Source organism: Thermobia domestica, chromosome 8 (assembly GCF_964235325.1).
Source record: "Thermobia domestica chromosome 8, izTheDome1.hap1.1, whole genome shotgun sequence".
Lineage (NCBI taxonomy): Eukaryota > Metazoa > Arthropoda > Insecta > Zygentoma > Lepismatidae > Thermobia > Thermobia domestica.
The window spans coordinates 243,765,264-243,787,525 of NC_137461.1; the positions used below are offsets into that span (position 1 = coordinate 243,765,264).

At 36.8% G+C, this 22,262-nt stretch overlaps 1 protein-coding gene across 1 annotated transcript in view; it reads left to right on the top strand.

Moving 5' to 3' along the window:
* LOC145691982 (protein takeout-like) overlaps nucleotides 1-22,262 on the top strand; it is a 69,630-nt gene that overhangs the window by 18,726 nt on the left and 28,642 nt on the right. The window contains exons 2-3 of the mRNA XM_081767279.1: nucleotides 10,294-10,392; nucleotides 17,426-17,573. Of these exons, the coding sequence (XP_081623405.1) occupies nucleotides 10,294-10,392; nucleotides 17,426-17,573 (247 nt within the window). The remainder of the gene's footprint in view (nucleotides 1-10,293; nucleotides 10,393-17,425; nucleotides 17,574-22,262) is intronic.

A 22,262-nucleotide genomic window follows, 5' to 3' on the forward strand; every position in this document is an offset into this window, starting at 1 on the left:
TGTACAGGATTTTTCGCATACCTATTGGCGCAGAACTCACGATATCCGTCTATTTCTATAATAGTAGAATCCATCTCTTGCATATAGTAGAGACAGTAACTTCTCTAAAAGTGAATGGGTTAAAACTAAATTTGGTCAGCTCATTCATATTACAAATATCGAATCCGATCCGTCATACTGTTTCAAAATGGAAGCCGTTTTAATATTTTAAGACTTCATAACTCCCTTAATTGGACAGTTATTAAAAAAGTTATTGGAAATTTAAATGACTTGATAATGTGCGTCACGAAGACTGAACCGGACTTTGCTGCTCTAGTGAAATCATACCATCCTCAGGTATCTCATTAGTTTTTTAAATTTAATTGTATTTCAATATAGAGGTTTCGTTGCATTTGTATTTTTCTAGTTTCAATATGCAGTTCTCATTAGTTTCATATAGTACCTCTTTCATTTAAATTGATTTTTAAACAACTCTGCACCTGTTGAAAATGTTTAGTACACTTTTTTTTTGTTTTGTTTGTTTGTTCTTAACAATATGTACAAAAATAAAAAGTGTGATTATAAGGACAAAAATTCAAAATAATATTTAAAAATATTTTCCAGCATTAGATTCTAATTATATTTACCACTTTCACTTATCTTCGAGACCTCCATAAAAACCTCTCGAGACCCCTAGGGGTCACGACCCCCTAGTTGAGAAATTCTGTCGTAGAAGAACGTAGATGAAACAAAATGATGCAAGTTGGTGCAGCTACTTTTTGTTTTGTATGAATGAACTCTTGTAATAAGTCAAGAAAAATTCTTGGAGAGTAGGATCTCGTGGAATTTTTGGCTTTTGCATATTTTAATATTTGCAATTTCAACTGAAAACAATAAGAAAAACAAAGAGAAAACAAACTGTAATGTTCGAATAATTTAATAACAGTAAAATTTTAAACTGACACACAATCATAGTCATACGTCTTGCAAATAAAATCAGAAAAATAAACACACTGCTGAACAAGACTGCACTTATTTAATAAAAACACATTTACAGGTGACGTTTCGATCTTCTAGCCAAGATCTTCATCAGACAGCAGTAAAATTTTATTCTGTTTTTATTTATGTATCTGAAGTTTCTCTTTTCAATCGTTGACCTCATTTGAAGAAAAATAAAATAACTACTAACACAAGGAAATGAAGCGCGATTAAAAACCTCATTTACATGCATTCTGACACGGGATGTGCACGGTTCTGAAAATGAAACTTTGGGTCAATCTATATATGTTCAGAAAATGTGCGTCATGCAAGGACGCCGATCCTGGGGGGCCGGGCCCCCCTAAGCTCATGTGTGCCCCCTAGTGTAATTACGAATATACAATATTTGGCATAATTTGAATGCAATTTGTCTTAACATCACCTTCTGCGTCTGAGTGCCTCCCCTAAATTTACAGAGTAGCCGGCGCTCTTGGCCCCATATGGAAGAAATTGCTTACAAAAGTTCTGTCGGGCCTAACACAGCCCACCATCTAACTGGGTGTCCGACAAAACAATTTGAAAATGAAATGAAATGAAATGAAATCTTTGAGTTTTACGTCCCACAGTTATGCCGGCTAGGCTAAAGGAGTTGGTGATGAGAAATGAACTAAATTGTGGAATTTAAAAAGCGAGAGGAAACGAGAGAATCCCGAGAAAATCCACACATACGATGTTTGTCCACCACAAAGTTCACTTTGCGCGAACTGGGATCGAACCAGGGACCCCAGGCACCAGAGACAAAACAATTGAGTTACGCTGTTAACCTATAGAGCAAATTACTTGTAGCGCCCTCTAGAATATTGTTCAGATGAGTTTGACACGATTCACATGGAACTACACAAACAATTACTGTAAAAACATATTTCCGCCATTTTGTCCTATATACCGAGACCTATAGGAAAACAAACTATGAATCCGTGGCATACTCTGCAAAACGAGTAATGTGATATGTCCCATACTATACCCTGACAGAAACTTCTATGACCTGTCATTAGCTCACTTCAAGTATGCAAAATGTACATTCTAGAAATGTTATGCTATTCGATGTACCCAAGATATTATTCTGGATAGGTTCGTGTATAGCCTATCACTCGTCAAGAGGAACTGTTGGATATACCGCACGCTAGATCGTGACCGACGTCTTTATAGTTAGTGATTAGCATTTTCGAGTAAGTTAGACAATGTTCTAGATTTGTCGAGACAGTTCTAGAATGTTCGAGAAAGTTCTAGATAGTCCTAGCACGTTCTAGTAGAATTTCGTGGAAGTCTGTAGAACTTCCTAGCACTTTCCATTAGATTTCACTGACAATTTCGAGAAGTTTCTAGACGTTTTGCATACATGGTGATATACTTGTAGTGAGCTAATTACAAGTCATAGAGGTTTCTGTCACGGTATAGCCTGCGACATACCACACTACTCGTCTTGGAGAGTAGATTACGGATTCATGGTTGGTTTCCCTATGGTATATAGGACAAAATGGCTGAAATATGTTTTTACACTATAGTACTCGCGCCGAGTCGTGAAGCTTGGGCTCTAAACCAATCATAGAAATATTCTGTTTGTGCTCTAACACATCGGAAAACTTCGGTACAATTCGTGGAGCCGCTTACCGAGCGCACACTTGGGGAAACGTCAAATAGCTGAAATTCACTAACAATGTTGCCAAACTTTGAAGACATAGTAAACGAGTATATATATATATATATATATATATATAAAAAGCATTTTAAAATTACCAATAATAACACTGCACAACAATAACTACTGTAACAACTATTCCAAAATGGTAACAAGAGCACAAATAGTAACAACGAAAATATAACGCAACAAAAAAAAAAAATAATAATAATAATAATAATAATAATAATAATAATAATAATAATAAATAAATAAATAAAAATAATAATAATAATAACAAAACGGAACTTGACGCCAATCCGACAACACTGTACTCTCAGAAAATGTTTTCCATGTAGCGCGAGAGAAGACACTGACAAAATTTGATGGGTGGGGGTTGACGACCGGAACACACCCTCGCGTTCTATTGGGTGGTGAAATCGGTAGATCTAGGTCAAGCATCACGACTCGGCGCGAGTACTATAATTATTTTTGTCGTTCCGTGTGAATCGTGTTAAACTCACCTGAACAATATTCTAGAGGGCGCTACAAGTAATTTTCTCTATAGATCAACAGGGTAGCTCAATTGTTTTGTCGGATCCCCTACTTTAGAGTGGTTAGGCCCTTCTTAACTTTTGCAAGCGGATTCTCCCATCATATGATGCGTACTTTCTGAATATATATAGGTTAACCCTAGATTCCATGTTCAGAACCATGTACATCCCCTGTGAGTGAGGTCCAATGTGATTGGTTTGACGCTTACATTGAAAGCATCAGTCAGACAGTCGACAGTCAGATATGAGTATCCGGCCCTCAGAAACGATAATTTCTACCGGTAAAGGTACCAACTTGATATTTTAAGGTCTTAGAAGTCTCAAAATCAAAACTTCAATTTTGGAGGTTTTAGCCATGATTCTGGTAATTGGGACCAGTGTGCAATGGAATGAGCGCTAGCGACGCTCATGCCTCAATGGACTAATATAATAGCTAAAAAGCTAGATAGATATATAATTTAGTGTATCCCTTTATTACACATTGCATACAATAGAGAAAAGCAAGAAGTACTGTATATAAGATGTAAAGAAAAAGCAAGAAATACATCTAGTTTAAACATTTATGAAGACATTTCCTTAAAGTTGTACAAAAATAATGTAATTGCCACATCAAATAAAATAATTTACATACAGCTTTCGACTCAGAATAAGGACAGGTGTACGAACTAAGAAACAATATTACTTTTTCAATCAAGCTTTAGTGTTAATCAAATGTAAAATTGTGTCATTTTAAGTGAAAGTATGTCACATATGTTTAATGTACGTACGTTGGCTTCGTTTACTCAAATCAAACTGCTTTTGTACTTCATGCATTCAAATCATGTTAGCCAACATGTCTTGTCTTTTTCCTTTTCTTTTTTTTTTAACTTAAATTTCACTGAATATAACACACTTAATACACGGATTAAATAGACATATTTGAAATAAGAAGTACACTGGGAAAAATCCGTTCTCCGAACAGCGGAATATTGTACAAATATACGTTATCCTCTTTTTTATTACAGAAATCAGTACGGAGCATACGTTATCCGTATGCTACATAGGCACTGCCCTTCCAGGATGGTACATCATGCCATTGCGGGATGTGTGACATCTAACAGTTTTCCGTATATCACATGCATATACTTATGTTGCATTCATCAGCTGTATGTTATATACGTCCATTTGTATGTGAGATCCTGACCATCAATATTGTTTCATACGGAAAGTACGTACAGATGGAACACTTACACAGAAAGTATTATAAAACATGCGTTTTCCGTTACACGTCTGCTGTACGTTAAGTCCAAAAACTACACGAATAACTCATGTAACCTATCTTTTTAAGTACGCCACATACATTTTTTTTTCAGTGCAAAGTGGAAAATTCTATAATAATTACTAGGTGCGTTAGGATATAACATACCTCACGGTTAGTCTTTATAATGTGGCAACATTGTTTCTTTAGGATTTCAACAGCTATTCGAGGTATTTGTCCATTATTCTTTAACAAGTAAGCTGATCCAGTGGATTATGTTTCATACGCGTTTGACTGGAAAATATTCTTCTTTTATTTCAAGTGGATGCAAATTTTAATCATAATGGCATTACACAAAAATGTCATTGATTCGAAAGTCACACGAAACTCTATATGTAGTTGGCAATCCTGAGTTTATTAATATCATTAGAAATTAATAATTAAGCAATGTGATATGTATTGTAACAGTGATGTGCAACTAAATAAGGTTAAAATAGTATTGATCAGAAAAATTCATCATAATATATAAAGACATATAAATTTCATTTAGTTGGCAATCCTGAGTATAGTATTAACTTATCATAGTTTATACGATATGATATGCTATGACAGCATTATTGGTTTAAAAATAATTCTGCATGTGATTGGTACCCTAAACGAAAATAAACATATGGAGTATGATATTCCCCAGGTAGATTTCATTGGGATAAATAAAATGAAATGGACGAGTCTAGATGCCCATGTGTAATTTTCGAGAAAAAGCGAAAAACACGAATTGCTTGTAAGCATAAATATTCATCCTATACGATAAGCACTTCACCTATTAAGAGGCCCGTATCCAGGGGTCTAGGGGGTCGCCCCTTCCTCATTTTTTGCGGGCTCCCCTAAAATTTTCACGGTAGGCTTGCAAATGAACTATAATATGATTGGATCGAGCCCCACCGTAACTTCAGTCGGCCCCCCCCCCTACATTTTTGGGCTGGCTACCGGCCTGCCTATTAATATGAAATTGATACTGAAGTAACAATGTTCAAGCTATCTATTACCATACTAGCAAGACGACAGTATATGCTGTAATATGGTTAAGGAGATACAACTCAAAAATTGGGAATAATACTAAAATTTTAATTTTTGTCCAACTATAATATTATAAAGACGATACAGATATCAATAAACTAGTTGAAACACTCCTTTCTTCCATCGGGAAAATAGGCTTAGGGAAACTATCCCCCTTAGGATAAATCATTCACTGAAAGTGTGTGGATAAAAACCAATATCACCAGTTTGTCACCTCACCCCCCTCATGCCGATGAATTTTAAATTTGCACTTAAACGTCATAATGTAATGTAATGTATTTGTAATTGCCACTGTAATGTAATTTCAATTCTTCAATGTATATTAAAAACTTTTAAGATTAAAAATAAAAGAAACAAACAGGCTGAGGTTCCGTAAATGCACTTTCAAGGAAGTGAAATTTAAAAATTGAAAGTGAAAATGTCAAAAAAAAAAAATAATAATAATAATAAGGAACTGCATACAAGTGAGAAGCGAAAAACAGGATACATAAACTAAAGAAATGGTAAACAAGGGGAGTTAATTGGTCAGTCATTGGATCAGTCAGACGAACGTCGTGAGTCGACCTTTGGATTCTTGTCAGTAATGGACTTCAGTCTGTACAATCCAACCTTCCTGTAAATACTTTGTTAATTATGCTAAGAAGCAATACATAAAAAGTTCGTGCATGGAGGTCTTCCTTCATGACAGGCGTAATATTGTAAAAAGTTATAATTTCCATAATTATTATTTGTAACTTATCCTTCTATGTAACTTGTTAATTAAAAATCAAGATACATCTGAAGTAGTATTGTTCTTCTACCGAGGATAACAATAAACAATATCCTATAGTCATTATTCAATTAGTAACTAAAATCTTCCTATCTAAAAGTTACAAAACATGGCTCCCCGGCGGGGAATCGAACCCGTCTCAGCGGCCCCGAAAACTATGGATTGGACCCTGCTATTGGTCGTTTTCAATTATGTTTTTACATAATAAAATTTCTCACCTCACCTCACTTTGTGACAAAAGTTGTCAATGCAATATCCTGAGATTTTTAAGAGGCCTAAAGTTAATAGTCAGTTCAAATATAATTTTAATTGTATCTGTAGTTATTCTGTGGTTCGAGCAGACAGAAAATTACAGTCGCTTTCATATATATTGAGAGATCACTTCGAGTTACACAAAATGAGGTGCTCAAAGGTAAATTCTTGTGTGTATTTTCCGAGAAAATAATATTTAAGAAAACGAAACTTTATAGCGTTAAAAAAAATCTCGATCGTTGCTGATCTCATGTAATTTATAATCTTTAAGGAGTTTGGTTTACCGAAAACTCTTTTACATATTCATTTTGTCTTTCTGTGTGTCTGTTCAGGAGAGACAAATTATTATTATTATTATTAAGAACTACTAATTATGAGCCACCATCAATTTATGAACAACGGGGTGTAAAATGTTAAAATGTTAGAAATGGCGTTCGTTGAGGGTGGTGATTGAAACAAAAATGGACAATCAAAAATAGGTTCCCTATGTATTTATGTGGAACTCATTATATATATCATCATTGTTTCTGGTTGATGGACTACTCACAGAGCTGTTCAGATTATCGGGTTAGTATTGTTTCAGAAAGCAAAACACTAATCTTTCCGTAATATGCAATGCCAAGAATAAAAATAATTGCATTTCCACTCGACATACTTAAATATCTTATACTTTCAAATATTCGTTTATTTTAAGGTTGTACTTAAGCCTAGGCTTGATGAAATTTAACTTGTTAAGGCGTTTAGTTTACCATAACCAAAACCAAACTCCTTCACGTGGTGTACATAGTTGCACTGCTAATTGTTATACTACTGTATATACTGTATATGATTATATGTACATTTTGTATATGATTATTTATTTATATTTATTCTGCGTATGATAGTTATGATAATTTATTTATGTATATCCTGCATATGACAATTTATTTATATATATTCTGCATATGATAATTTATTTATGTATATTCTGCATATGATAATTTATTTATGTATATTCTGCATATGATAATTTGTTTATGTAAATTTTGTATATGATAATTTATTTATCAATATGTATATTTTACAAAATATCATTTATTTGTGTGTATTCTCTATATGACAATTTATCTATGTATATTTTTGCATATGATAATTTATTTATGTATACACTCAGGGCAAGTTCCAGGATTGTCTGAGGGGGTGCACCAATAACTGCCAAAATAACCAGTCATACTGAAACTATTCAAAGTGACATGTGACAATATTCTTTACCCCTGACAACACTAATGCATAGAACGGAGGAAAGTATTTTAAAGAGGGTCGCAAAAGGAATGCAGGACAAAATGTCCTTCTCTCCCCTTCCCTTCTGTTTTCTTCACTATTTGACAAATGTTATATTATTTTGCTTGGTGAATCCTTTTCCTCAATCTTCAGAAAATCAACTTAAACTATAGCTTTTGCAAAGCTCTGCATTCTTTTAAGCCCCAAACGGAAACATAATGGCAGAAAGTTTCGGAATGTGTTACTATTTTCAGTGCTAGCTTCTCATTTTAGATAGTGTATATTTACAACGAAGGGGGGTGCACGTGCACCTTTGCGCCCCTCCTAAATCCGGCCCTGTATGTAGTCCTACTGTAGAGTGGGGTGGGGGGACTCTGAACATATTAACGTTTGTTATTTGTTTCCAAAAACCGCCACCTTGAGTTTGGTAGAAAATGGTGAAATTGGAAGACGTTTATGTGGTGAGCTAAATACTCGTGCGATGTGAGGAACTCACGTTTCTTCTGGAGAGGAAAGCGAAAGAGACAAACACAAATGTAAGGATCAAGTAATAAAATAGCCATACTGTAGTTTGAGACCTTGTGTATACAGTGTGTAATTTCTATGAGAGACAGCACAGAACCACGTTGTTGATGCATGGAAGTTTGGCAGAGATTTAGTCATGCCTGACTGCTACATGCTGACTGGTGCTGCCATCTGTGAAAAATTACGAACACTTAACCGACAACCTGTGTTGTGGGGCTACTCTGAACAGATTTGATGGGGTGACACTGAACCTAGCTTTGTATTGTTGTTATGATGTTTTTACTGTACAATTTGCATACTGTGCCTTATCAGAGTTTCATGTTTCATTACAACTGCCCAGAGACTACAAGAGAGTAAAGAATGGCACAAAATACGAACGATGGAATGAGCAAACAATGGCGGAAGCCTTGAGGAAATTAAAAAAAAAAAACTGTCCCTCTGCCAGGCTGCCGAGAAATACGAGATGGCACGTTACACTTGCGGTTGAAATCTGTCAGTAGGAGGTCACAAGGAGGTCAGTCCGTGTTTGGGAAAGAAGAGGAAGACGAAATGGCAAACTTGTTGCTCAAGGTGGCACGTAAAAGCTTTCCCTATAACACTGCAAAATATAAGAAAAGCCGCATTTGACTACGCTGAAAAGAAAGCACTGAAACATCATTTCAACAGGGAGTAGCGATCGGCGGGAAAAGATTGGCTTCGATTGTTTCTCAAACGAAACCCTGAATTATTATTACGAGCCCTGAAACAGCTATCTCTTACAAGAGCAAAATGTTTCAACAAGGAAGTTGTCACAAAATATTTTGATCTCCTGCATCAAACCGTAGAAGGCACTGGCTTGATCAACTCTCCGGAACACATCTACAATGTGGAAGAGACTGACCTTTCTCTCAACAATAAACCGAAGCGTGTTGTGGCAGACAAAGGTTGTTCAAATGCAGTGTTCGTGACATGCGCCGAGAAAGGAGAAAATGTTTCGTTAATTATGTGATGTAATGCTGCAAGCGCTTTCATTTCTCTGTTCTGGGTTATCTGCAATAGGTAACTGGATCCAATGTTCAAGATGCAGCCATTGGTACCGCATAGTTTGTGTGAGCACTGGTGACAATGCACTTTTTATCTGTGGACGATGCAGAACCAGTGCCTGAGCACATGTCAGCATTGCTTGGTTCTACGGGGTCTACGTTCCCCAAGGAGTTTTAATACACAGTAGATATATTATTGATTTTGTTTTGACTTTAGTAAATCTCTTCCTTTGTTCTTATTGGGCAGATCATAGATGCAGATTATTCTTCCCTAAAATATATACGTTAAGTATTTCTTCATATTTTTAGTGCTTTTTATTTTAAATGTTCAGTGTCATCCCTGCCTTGTTCAGTTTCACCTCTCGATCGTGGGTGACTCTGAACAGAACACACGTGTTCATTTCCACGCACGTAGCATCCATTCTATACCAGATATCGCGCAGTGCTTGCACCAAGTGTTGAACAACATATTGGGGTTTCGATTCCATGTAAAGTTTCTTCCATTCGTTGCGAACCGTTTGTTATAAGATAAATTACCATGAAATTGTTCAGTGTCCCCCCACCCCACTATATATATTAAGAAGATGATTGTATCTATTTCTGTTGCTTTCTGCTAATAACGTTATATACACTGCCAACAGTGGCACACATAGTCATGAATGCATATAGAGTATTCAAGGTATGCATTTTGTTCACATAATCTTGTAAAAATTTAAGAAACGATGTGGAAATATACTAATTATGTCAAAGTTCAATGGAGATGTTGAATAAATAAGTTTCTATTGCATAATTTTGTCAAGTTCAAAATAATCAAGTAATAGCAGCTTCCCCTGTTCAAACATTCTATAATTTCTGCAGTAATTATCTTCTAAGTAATCAGTGATTGTTACTTAAAACTTTTACACCTGTATCTTTGTTTAAGTGTGAAATTCATTTCATTTATTTTGCTTGTTCTTTTGCAGCGGATTATGTCAAAATCTGTGATGTAAACGATCCAGAATTGAACGAATGTGTTAGGGCATCCACACAAGCAGTATTTGACAATTATCTTGAAAAAGACGGTAAGTTGCTACAAGTTTAGGATGCGAACTTTACGAAGTTGATCAAGGTTATAACCGTCAGATGCATCTTATGGGGAAGAAAAAAAATGTCGGCCTTTCTTTTGAAAATCGGGCGAACAAAGTACATTTCCATCAGTGAATCAGACCCGTAGCAAGGGAGTATAGGGGGCCGGATCCTCCTAAATTTTTACTGGCCCTTCCTAAAATTTTCACGGTAGGCTTGCAAATGAACTATAATATGGTGATGAACTATACTATGGTTGATCGGCCCCCCTACACTTTTGGGCTGTCTACGGGCCTGCAGTCAACTATATTTTCTCAAGCTATTTTGTGAGAAAAGTGAATTATTTCAGTATATGAGTACAAATACTTTAATTAAATATATGCATAAGACTATTTTAGTGATCATTTTCTGAAATGTACATGCAACTGATCTTTACGTACCATGTATTTTTCCGTTTCAATTCTGAATTTGCGAGTTTCATGTTGAAGGAAGGTATAGTGCATGAATACGTTAATGAATTTGTAATAATTAGATTATTAATTCGGGAAAGAGATTAAGGTTAGTTTAATTATTTTTGAGCTATTGCTTTGAACGATGTAGCTTTGAGATGGCCAACCTACTAGAGAAGTGACATAATGTCTACACAAATACCTGCTGTAAAGAAAGCTAAACTATAGTTAATCAGTTTGTTTATTTTAATTAATCTACACCAAATGAGCGCAGAATAATAGTTGATGATCATGTTCGTAATTAGAAGGTTCTGGGCCTCAATTCCGTTAGGCAAAATGACAGAAGTATTCCGGGAGTTTTCTTCAGTTTAAGTACATACCGGTACGTGGAATGACGAAATTTTACTTTAAATGTAATCTCTGACCAACTTATACAAGTATAAAGTGAGTCTTATAAAAAGTATTAGGTTAGCACGTCAGTTCGTTACTCAGAATAATACTTGAACGAAAACGAATTTTAGAATTCTGTCTTTCGAAATAGATAGCAAGACTAAATAATCTCGGCTGAGTTCGTTATTTTAGTCAATCTGTTAAAAGATTAATGGGTGACGTGACTTCAAAGGTGGCTATCCATATACAATTCATTCATTAATAAATACGTATATGATTCACGCAATGTTAATATGCAACCCTCTAAACGTGAAAGCACTTACGGGTTCCATAAGAATTAAGGCGAAAATATTTTGATTTTTTAGTCCTTATTATAAATGCACACTCATTCACGAGTAAATGTACGTTTCATATGATCTTCTTTACCGTCTTTAGCAGAACTGATTTTTCTCCTTCACGTAGTGTATACAATAGTACCACTAATTGTTACACTGCTGTATATACTGTATCTGATTATATTGTATATGTATATATGAACTTTTATTTATGTATAATCTGCATAGGGTAATTTATTTATATATATTTTGCATATAATGATATATTTAAGTATATTTTGCATATGATTATTTGTTTATGTAAATTTTGAATATGATTATTTATTTATGTATATATTTTATATGTTAAGAAGCAAATGGTGAATAATTCTGTTGGTTTCGGCTAATACGCTGTCAACAGTGATACGCACAGTCATCACTTTCAGAGTATTAAAGGTAGCACATTTTGCTCACATAATTTATAACTACTTTTTAACTATAACAGTGAAATTTTGACTCATATTGTGACGCAGTCGGTAAATCTTGGGTCTTTATTACAGACGGTCTCGAGTAGGAGCACTTCTTTTGTAAGTTTGGTATATGGAAATTTTTTTATATACATTTACCCCATTTGTCCATGTGTAGTACATTTAGAAGACAAAACCATGTCTGTCCGTGCGTCCGTCCGTCCGGAAGACAAAAGAAGTCTCAATAACTACTTGATAGATCATGATGGATTTGTATCAGGATGAAAAAAATCTAAGATCAGAAATCGAGTTCGTTCAACCATTTCCGATTTCTTAAGTTGATCACTATAGATCATACACTATAATGGATAGAAAGAAATGCTCTTCTGCATTCGATTAAGCGTCCCCAAGATACATTTCAATTCCATAATGAACTCTCTATTAGAACCGCAAATAATAGAAATGCACTGTAACTTCCGGTTTAGATACCATAAGAAATACCGTTAAGCTTCATTTTTTTGGTAAATAATTTAGCGTTCTAAGAATAGATGTCATATTCTCTCCTAGGTTTCTATCCACCAACTACTTCCGGTTTTATCGTCAAAATAAAAGCGGTAATAAATCGAGAAACGGTTTCCTTAATCATTAAAGCAACCCAAGAATATATTTCATATCTACATTAATCTGTCTAGTAAAACCGGAAGTTCAAGAAATCTACTACCAGTTCCGGTTTCAATATTACGATTGATCTGCAATCTTTCAGTTCAAGGTCCTAATATGATTATCTCTTTTACGCTAAGAGAGACGGATAAATAAATTCAAGTGAATGATAATGGATGAATTGCCTGAATGAGAGCGTGGGAGGAAACTAGAGTACTCCGAGAGAACTGAAGGACTCAATATTGTCCACCACAAACACCTTTGTCAGAGGATCGATCCCCGGACCCCACACACTAGAGATAAAAGCTCTACCACTGAGATGCCCCACCTCTGGCTTCAATATTAATTCAGAAGATTCACCCCCCATACAATCCAAACTCCTGGACCTGGAGGCACGGTGACTCAGTGGTAGAGGGCTTATGTCTGATGTGTAGAGTCACTGGTTCAATCCCCAGTCAAGTAAGCTTGTGGTGGATGACATCGCGTCCGTGGGTTTTCTAGAGGTACTGCCGTTTCCTCACACATTCCCATTCCAACGATTCTTTCATTATCATTCACTTGTCTAATCATTTGTCTCCCTTAACCTAAATTACATACAATCATTTCATTTTTTTACAAACCAAACTCCTTCACGCGCTGTACACGTGACATTGTTACTCATTATCTTTACATTTAAACTAATCTCCTAGATTGAACTTAGAAGTTTATTAAATAAATGAATTAAATATACCAATAATGATAGTCACACCACTTGTATATCATTAATTGAATTTTGTTGAGTTGAAACATTGCGCATAGTGTATTGTAAGTTAGTCACTTCCTCTGTAGATTTAGTAACCTTGTTAGAGTAGAGGGGGGCAAGAGTACGTGGGGGGTAAGGATACGATTCCCTAAAATCAGGTGAATATATTCGCGTATGGCAATAATGCGTCACGTGGAGTTTGATGTTAATGGCGTCTAGAACCTAAACAAATTTGAGTGTGCTGCGGTAAACTACAAACTATCTAGGTAATTATTTATGTTTTTCTAATAGTTCGATATAATATTGGAACATAAGTAGTTAATGAATAACTTACACAATTTTATAACGATTTCAAAGTACTATAAAGCGTTAGTTTCTAACATATCCATTGTTTGACAGGATGGAGTAAATTGACTTTCTTCCAACAGTTGGCTGTACAACATCACGGGAAAGTCAATTGTGAGGTGAGGGGGCAAGGGTACGCAGATACCTACGGGGCAAGGGTACGCGTGCGTACTCTTGCCCCTTCTGTTCTATGAAAAAGAATCAAATTTGATATAGAACTAACAATCAAAAAAGAATGTAGATTCCGTTGTAATAGAGAGTGACGGCAAACTTTACGAATACTGGTTCCCATATGTAGCCTCTAACGTTAAGAATTCTGAAGAATCCTGATATTTTCTTATGTACGAGGGATAAATTTTTATTCTAAATTCCATTCCTTACATAACAGTATCTAAGGTGGTGTTTGAGTTTTCGAAACAGATAAACGTGCGAGATAGTGACATCTGCAGTTATTGAATAACGTTACGCTTGCTTATTTTATTCAGGTTTCAGAAATACTACGCTTTGTCCTCTTTTATCTTAAATGTCAGTAGTCTTCAGTAATAAATTTCAATGGGCCTTATGCAGAGTCATTCTGACACGTGATTAGTGCCATACTAAAAAGTTCGACTACCGTATGTTTCCTGTAGTGGTCAGTCCTTTAGTAATCATACGTTAAAACGACTCTGCATAAGGCGGTATCAGCCCAATGATTGGTAAGGGATTCTATAAAGATGTATGAAGCTAACCTAACCTAACATTTGACAATATGTAGCTTCATCAAGGATAGGTCGGGAAGTTTTTAAGTTACCCTTGTAGGTGGCAAGCATTCTGTAACTGATGGAATAAGCTGGAAATATATTTTTATAAAGGGTCTAAATATTATCTGATTTTTTTGTATCTATGCATTCCTATTACTGATATAAGGAGAATTAAGGATTTTTCTTTATTTTTTTTAATGAGAATCTGCAACGTCTTTAGGTACAATAAAGCCAGTAGGCCTATTTACCGAAGAAATGGAGAACGAATTAGTGGAATATATCACATTACTGGATCAATTCTTCTATGAATTAACTTTAAAAGATATAAGAAGAATGGCATACAATTTTGCTGAACGTAACTAGGTGCCCCATATCCTTTAGTCGTGTGAATCGAATGGCAGAAAGAGATTGGACAGAGTCTTTCCGTCGTAGACATTTAACAAGTGCTTTGCAACAGCCTTCAAAGACTGGTCTGGGTAGAGCTCGTGGTTTTAGCAAGCCACAAGTTGAATGTTTTTTTAATTGTCTAAAAGATCTTGTAAGACAAAACGTCTTTTCTCCACGGGATACCTACAACATATACGAAACTGGAATAAACACGGTTCCTCATAAAGTGCCAAAAGGCGACTAAAACTCAGTTGTGAATAAAACTGTATCTAGTGATTTTGGAGTTAACATAACAGCTGTTTCATGGTGAGTGCATCTGGTTCCTTTATTCCCCAGATATTTCCCACAAAACAAATGAAACAAGAATTATTCGATGGTTCGCCGCCAGGTTCTGTGGGAATATCTAATTCTGGTTCATCAACTCACAACTTTTCGTAGAATGGTTATATTATTTACACCAACATGTGCGATCAAATTCGGTTACGAAAAAGGTATTTTTACTTGTTGACAATCAGACCTCTCACATTTCAATCGAACCGATTGATTTCTGCAGGCAAAATAGGATAGTGATGTTGAGTTTACCACCAAATCCCGGTCATAATTTGAAACTATTAGATCGCTCCTTTTTTGACCCGATGAAATCCTGATATTCAACTGTGTGTGATAAATGGATGAGGAACCATCCATCCCAACATCCCACGAGTTTATTTACTGAGGCTTACTACAAAAAAGACTCATAAAATGCTTCGTGTGGAGTGTTGTACTGTATGGGGCGGAAACGTGGACATTACGTAAAGGATGAAAATCGACTGAAAGCCTTCGAAATGCGGGTGTGGAGAAGAATGGAAAGAATTAGTTGGGTCGAGCGTAAAACGAATGAAAGAGTGCTAGAAATGGTGGGTGAGAAAAGAACACTTTTAGATATTATTAAGAAGAGGGAGAGAAACTGGTTGGGACATTGCCTAAGAAGATATTGTATCATGAGGGACGTCCTAGAGGGTATGGTGGCGGGAAAGAGAGGGAGGGGGCGAAGGAGACTACAATTAATGGATGATATAAAAACAGAAAGATCATACGCGAAGACGAAGAAGTTAGCGGAGAAGCGTGGAGCATGGAAGCTTCTCAGCTGCGGCAAGTGACCTGCCAATAAAGGCAGAATACCTATGATGATGATGACTACAAAGCTGCAAACATTGGTATCCAGCCTTCAAGAATCTGGAGTTGTCCTACTGAATCCAGATGTGTTCACTGAAGAAGATTTTCTTCCTTCTATTGTGGATGTGATAGACTTAAATGTAGATGCCAGGACTGAAGACGAAAGCATTCCTGAAGCAAAAAATCAAGCATCAGACCTGAATAGAGCCCAAAATCGTTCATCGGATGATTCACTGGAAGTAAAAAGGGGCCCATGCGGTACATCCAGATCAAACACTCCTTTGCCAGTTGCTCGTCCTCCTCCATCTGTTACCAAACCTTTAAACAGTAACGCTAGATCCTCACTAGAAGCAAGCAAGAGCTCATGCTGACTGTCTACTTCAAACACTCTTCTGCCGGTTGCTCGTTGTCATTCATCTGTTAACAAACCTTCAACCAGTAACGTTAGATCCTCACTAGAAACAAGCAAGAGCTCATGCGGACTGTCCACTTCAAATACTCTTCTGCCGGTTGCTCGTTCTCATTCATCTGTTACCTAACCTTCAACCAGTAACACTGGATTCTCACTAGAAGCAAGCAGGAGCTCATGCGGATTATCCACATCAAACACTTCTCTGCTGGCTGCTCGTTCATCGGTTACCAAACTTTCAACCAGTAAACTAGATCTTAGGAGTAAGGGAGGTAAGCAGGGGGCCCACGTGGACCATTTACACCATGCATTCCTTTGGTGGTTGTCAGTCCTCCTCCAACTGCTACCAAGCACTCAACCAGTAGATCTTGATCTTCTCGAAGTCAGAGATTCTGACATCCTCTCCTTTCAAGCAGAACTTACTTTCGAAACGGCGCCCTCCAAAGAGCAATGGCAAACATCATCTTGCACCAGGAAAGCTACAACCGAAATTGTAGCTACAACTCCTCAGGTCAGTGAGGAAGTAGTGTACGAGTGTCAATTATGCAATATCATTTACAGTGATCCACCAATAGAAGACTGGATCAAGTGCGCAAGATGCCATGAATGGTGGCATGAACAATGCACATCATATAAAGGAGTAGTACCTTCATCTCTGATAATTGTTAATGCTCTTTTGGGTGCGTACTCTTGCCCCTTTGATTTCGTACTCTTGCCCCACATATAGGGGCAAGAGTACGAATTTGAATGTTTTCATTTTATGAGTTCTACTTCCTCTAAGAATAGAGGTATATAAAAGTTGAGTTCACATTTCGTAAAGGAGAGTTCAAGTTTTGTGTTCCATGTAAAAGTTTTCCGTTGTAACTATTTTTTACCAAAATATATAAGTTTAATTAAAATTTGCGTACTCTTGCCCCCCTTTCCTATATATATGGGAACTAATGTTTAAAATTTATTTTCCTTTCTTCCAGGACTTAAAGACTATGGTATCCCACCGTTAGAACCATTATTTGTTCCTAAAATGGAGATAGATCAGGGAGTTGGGCCAGTGGGGCTCGTACTTACTCTTTCAAATTCCAAACACTATGGACTGGGAATTGCAAAATTTCATGGAGCCACGTGAGTTCGCTATATTGTATACACAAAATACAAAGTAAAAGAAATGTAATTTAATTTTTGTGTTTTATAAAGTGTCCACTACCATAATACAATTATGATCATATTAATTCAATGAAATGGTTTGTTTTTACTTATGTCTTCCCTAAATGTAACTTTATTCCCCTTGCTTAATTAAAATAAATGTGTATTACACATCATATAATTGTTACATTACTTATATTTGATTATTAAAACTATGTACAATGAAGCATAAATTATCTGTATTAATGCATTCTGAACATAATTCACGGACATGCAGAAATCTGAATATTTAGGGGGAAAAGATGTGAATTAAATCAATTTTTAAAATCGCTTATGTTTAGTAAAAATATAGGCCTAATATGTTGAATATAAAATCATTTTTATTACAAATATTTTTTATATAGAAAAGCACAGAAAATTCCAATTAAACATAATTTTGAACCTTGGATTAAGGAGATGTTTCAAGAAAAGTGTATTTTCTGGAAACGAATATGTGTTTGTATTGCTAGCATTTCAATAAGTTTATTTATTTATTTATTTATTTATTTATTGCTTAATGTTTCTTTCCTTTTTCACTTTCCATAAAAAAATATTTCCGAATGTCGATCCAAATGACTGTAGTTCAAATAATTGAAATTCTACTGTATTGTAAAACTTAATTTTCCCAACGCAAGAGATATTCAAATGGATTTGTATCAGAAACAAGGATCAAGATAACGCTAGTAAGCCTTATAAAATTGTAAGGTTCGGGTGTCCGTTACTACACAAATGATAATTCTTTTTTTAAAAAATAGTTTATTGTCCCGCAATTATGCACCAAGGCTAAAAGAGACGGTGATGATAACATGGATGGGAATGATGGAATGACGAAAATGGGTGACAACGGGAGAATCAAGAGGAAATGGGAGTTTGTCCACCACAAAGTACACTGAACCACCGTGAGACCACGATCACTCTTCAACGAAAACGATTTTTTTTTTCGATAGACAGTTTGAACGAATTATTTCGGCAAATCCGTTACTGGACTCAACCCGTTAACATCTTCAAAGGCGACAATGGCTGTCTACATCCCATTTTCTACTGTTTAAACAAAACTGTATAATTTTAGAATGTTACAAATTACTTTTCACACCGCTATATGGAAACAAACATTCTCCAGCGGTTGATGTCCAAAGGTGACCGAACTCATGAAGTCTGTGCTCATGAGTTCGGAACTCCCAATCACTCGACCTCACCCTCACGAAGTAAGCGTGAGGTTGAGTGATCGCGAGTTTTAAATCATGATGTGAGCGTGAGCTCGAAGGATGTTGTGAGCGTGAGTTCGAGTGAGCGTGATGTCGAAATGATGTTCTGATATCGTGAGGTCGAGTAAATGTGATGTCGAAAGGATATTGTGAGCGTGAGTTCGAGTGACTGTGATGTCGAAATGATGTGAGTGTGAGTTCGAGTGAGCGTGATGCCGAAATTATGTTGTGAGCGTGAGTTCGAGTGAGCGTAATATCGAAATGATGTTGTGAGCATGAGCTCGAGTAAACGTGAGGTCGAAGGATGTTGTGAGCGTAAATTTGAGTGAGCGTGAGGTCGAAAAGATGTGAACGTGAGTTTGATTAAGGTTAGTCCATAGTGGGCACCTTTGTTGATGTCTACCAGACGAAATTGAAAACTTTAGGCGGTATCCTGTATATCATTTTGACAGAGTAATTATCTTTTTTTCATTTAAAAGAAGAAACGAGCTTCTGGCCTCAGGTCCACACCGTTAAGATGCTGATCTTGTCTTTGTACCTTAGAGACAAATGTTCGAAGAATATCCAAAAAGTAAGTTTCTACAAGGCGTCAAACACACAGAAACGAGACAGTGACGTTGGAACATGTGTCGCCACAGCACAAGTGATATTCACCATATTCAGTGTAAAAATTCAGACACTTGTCATATAGTGGGATCAACTTTTGCAATCCGATGTGATAAAGGTCAGTTGCCTGGATGTGAAAACAGTGTATGACAGAAATTTGCAATTGTTAATCACTATCATAATGCTTATCAGACAGAAATGTCTTGAAGCGCAAGAAGATAATAAAAGTCACTTGGAGCAAGACCCAGGAAAAGATATTCTGCATTTATTCTTCTGGGATGTTTTTCACCACCCTCCGTATAGCAGTCTTCTTCCGAGCGATTTTCATGTTTTCATACATCTCAAAAGATTCTTGTCCGGCAAGATTTTGATAGTTTTGAACAATTGTAGAGGCTATCATATTCTGGCGCGACTCATATACATTAGGATATAAAAGTTAATTTAATATGGTAGGGCAAATATCTAAATTCAGGTTTACATATATCGGAAAGTAGTGTCATCGAAAAGTAGAGTCATGGGTGGCAACGAATGCTACGATACCACTGACAATATCATAGGTAACAATTTTTGGAGTGATGAATATCAGTGGTTGTACACGGAGTGATAGATATCAGTGGTGGTTGGAATGCGTGTTTATAGTGTAGGAGCCGAAAGAGCTATGATAGGTTGGAAGGTCTTCCTAGAATACCATTGGACCGGAGACTGAAACTGTAGTCATTTTCAGAAGTAAGAAGCCATGGTTTCTCCCTGCAAAATATCCTAATAACGGCAATTGTCTATGGCTGTGATACCCAATACGAGGGTCACTACGAAAGTTTTGAGATGTGAAATAACTTACATACTTAAAATCAATTTAACACTTACACTTTCCCAAAGTATTCACCATTACACTGTACACACTTTTGCATCCTCAAAAACCACTTTTGGAAGCAGGGTTGCCAGTCTTTTTCTTCAAGTGCTGAAAGTTCATTCTCGTAAGCCACTACAACTTCTTCAGGGCTGCAAAATCTCTTCCCATGCATGCGATCTTTGATCCTGGGGAACAGAAAATAATCACACGGGGCCAGGTCGGGGCTATACGGCGGATGAGTCATAAGTTTGACCTCCATAGATTTTAAAAACTGAATTGTGATTTTGGCCTTGTGTGTGGACGTGTTGTCATGATGAAGCAGGGTCCCACGCAATCCAGTTCTTGGACGCAGTTCCCGAAGCTTCTGGAACACTTTTGTTAGGCAAACAGTAGTGTACCACTGAGCAGAAACAGTCCTTTGTTCTTCAACTGGAACAGTTGCAACATGGCCAGATTTGGAGAAGAAAGTTGCGACCATCTTCTTCCCCACACTTCGCGGTCGCTTCACTTTCGTGGGTGGATTTTCGTCTGGAAAGATACAAACTGTAGTCTGGCGTTTATTTTTAGGGTCAAATTGATAGATCCAAGTCTCATCACCAGTAACAATGTCAGAGACGCGTCGAGAATTGCCTCCATCAAATCTTGCAAGCATTTCTTCACACCGTTCCACACGCATGAGCTTCTGCTGTTCAGTCAAAGTGTGAGGCACCCAACTAGATGAAACCTTCCTGAGCCGAAGATGATCATAAAGAATTTTTGTTACTGCTGGCGATCCAATGTTGACTGTAGATTCAATGTCCTTGAAAGTTGTTTGAGGATTTTCTCGAATCATTTGTTCCACAGCGGCAATGTTTTCATCTGATACAGCTGTTGCCGGACGTCCAGCCCTTTCTGCATCTTTAACCGATGTCCAGCCTCTTCTGAATTCACCAAATCACCGAAACATTGTAGCACGGGAAGGAGCAAGGTCCCCTAATGCCTCCTACAAACGGTCAAGAGTTTGTGTCACCACTTTTGAAATCGAAAAGGATCATTGTCCGAAAATGTTCCCTTTCGAGCTCCATTTTAGACAGCCGAATACTGCTCAAATCAAGAAACAAGTGAAGGCGATACGGCCACGCCGATAAGGGAGGCGAGTTGAAACTTGCTTCACTTCTTTGCTCTGGATACCACTACCGAACGCAATCGTTGGATTTCAAATACTGTGCCACAACAATGCGTATCTCAAAACTTTCGTAGTGAACCTCGTAATTAACGCATTGCGGACCGAAAAAAAAAATTAAAAGTACACCTGGGAACCATTTCACTGGCTAACAGAAAAAGTTTTTCTCTGTCTCAAGAACTTCGATAGGTGAATCTAATAGTATTGACAGCGGTGATTTCAGATCTGGTTTTAGTTTTTTCCTGTCTCCCACAGTTTTGATGAGACAGCGGAAAGAAATGTGTACTGTCGGTTCATGTAACTTTGCATGCAAGAACATGCTTTAGCAGTGTAAACATGTTGAAAACGTACCTCTAAAATGTTTGGATGTATGATTTTCGCCTGTATTTGGCGTCAGAAATATCCCTCTGCAAAGTCCAAGTATAATCAGCTGGATTTTGCAGGTGGAGGGGGTCAATTTTCTCTGATAATCTTTCTTCATTTCTGCAACAACTTGATGAAACCTGTCACCATGCTCGCCACTCACAGCTCAAAGATTTGGGGAGAAGAAGTATACGTGAGAATCCAAGAAGTGAATTTTAAGGCTCATGTTGCACCCCAATGCCTGATAGGCAGTTACGAGGTCGGACACAACATTGTGGAAATTGTCGGACTTATGATTCTTCCAAAAAAATCTCTGCATATTGTTCTAAATGTCAAGCATGCGGTTTTTTCGAGTTCATTAAGTTCGTCATTGAACTACACATCACGGAACAGTTCCCTGATCTGAGGGCCTTCAGAAATACCCTCTTTGATTTTAGCATCAC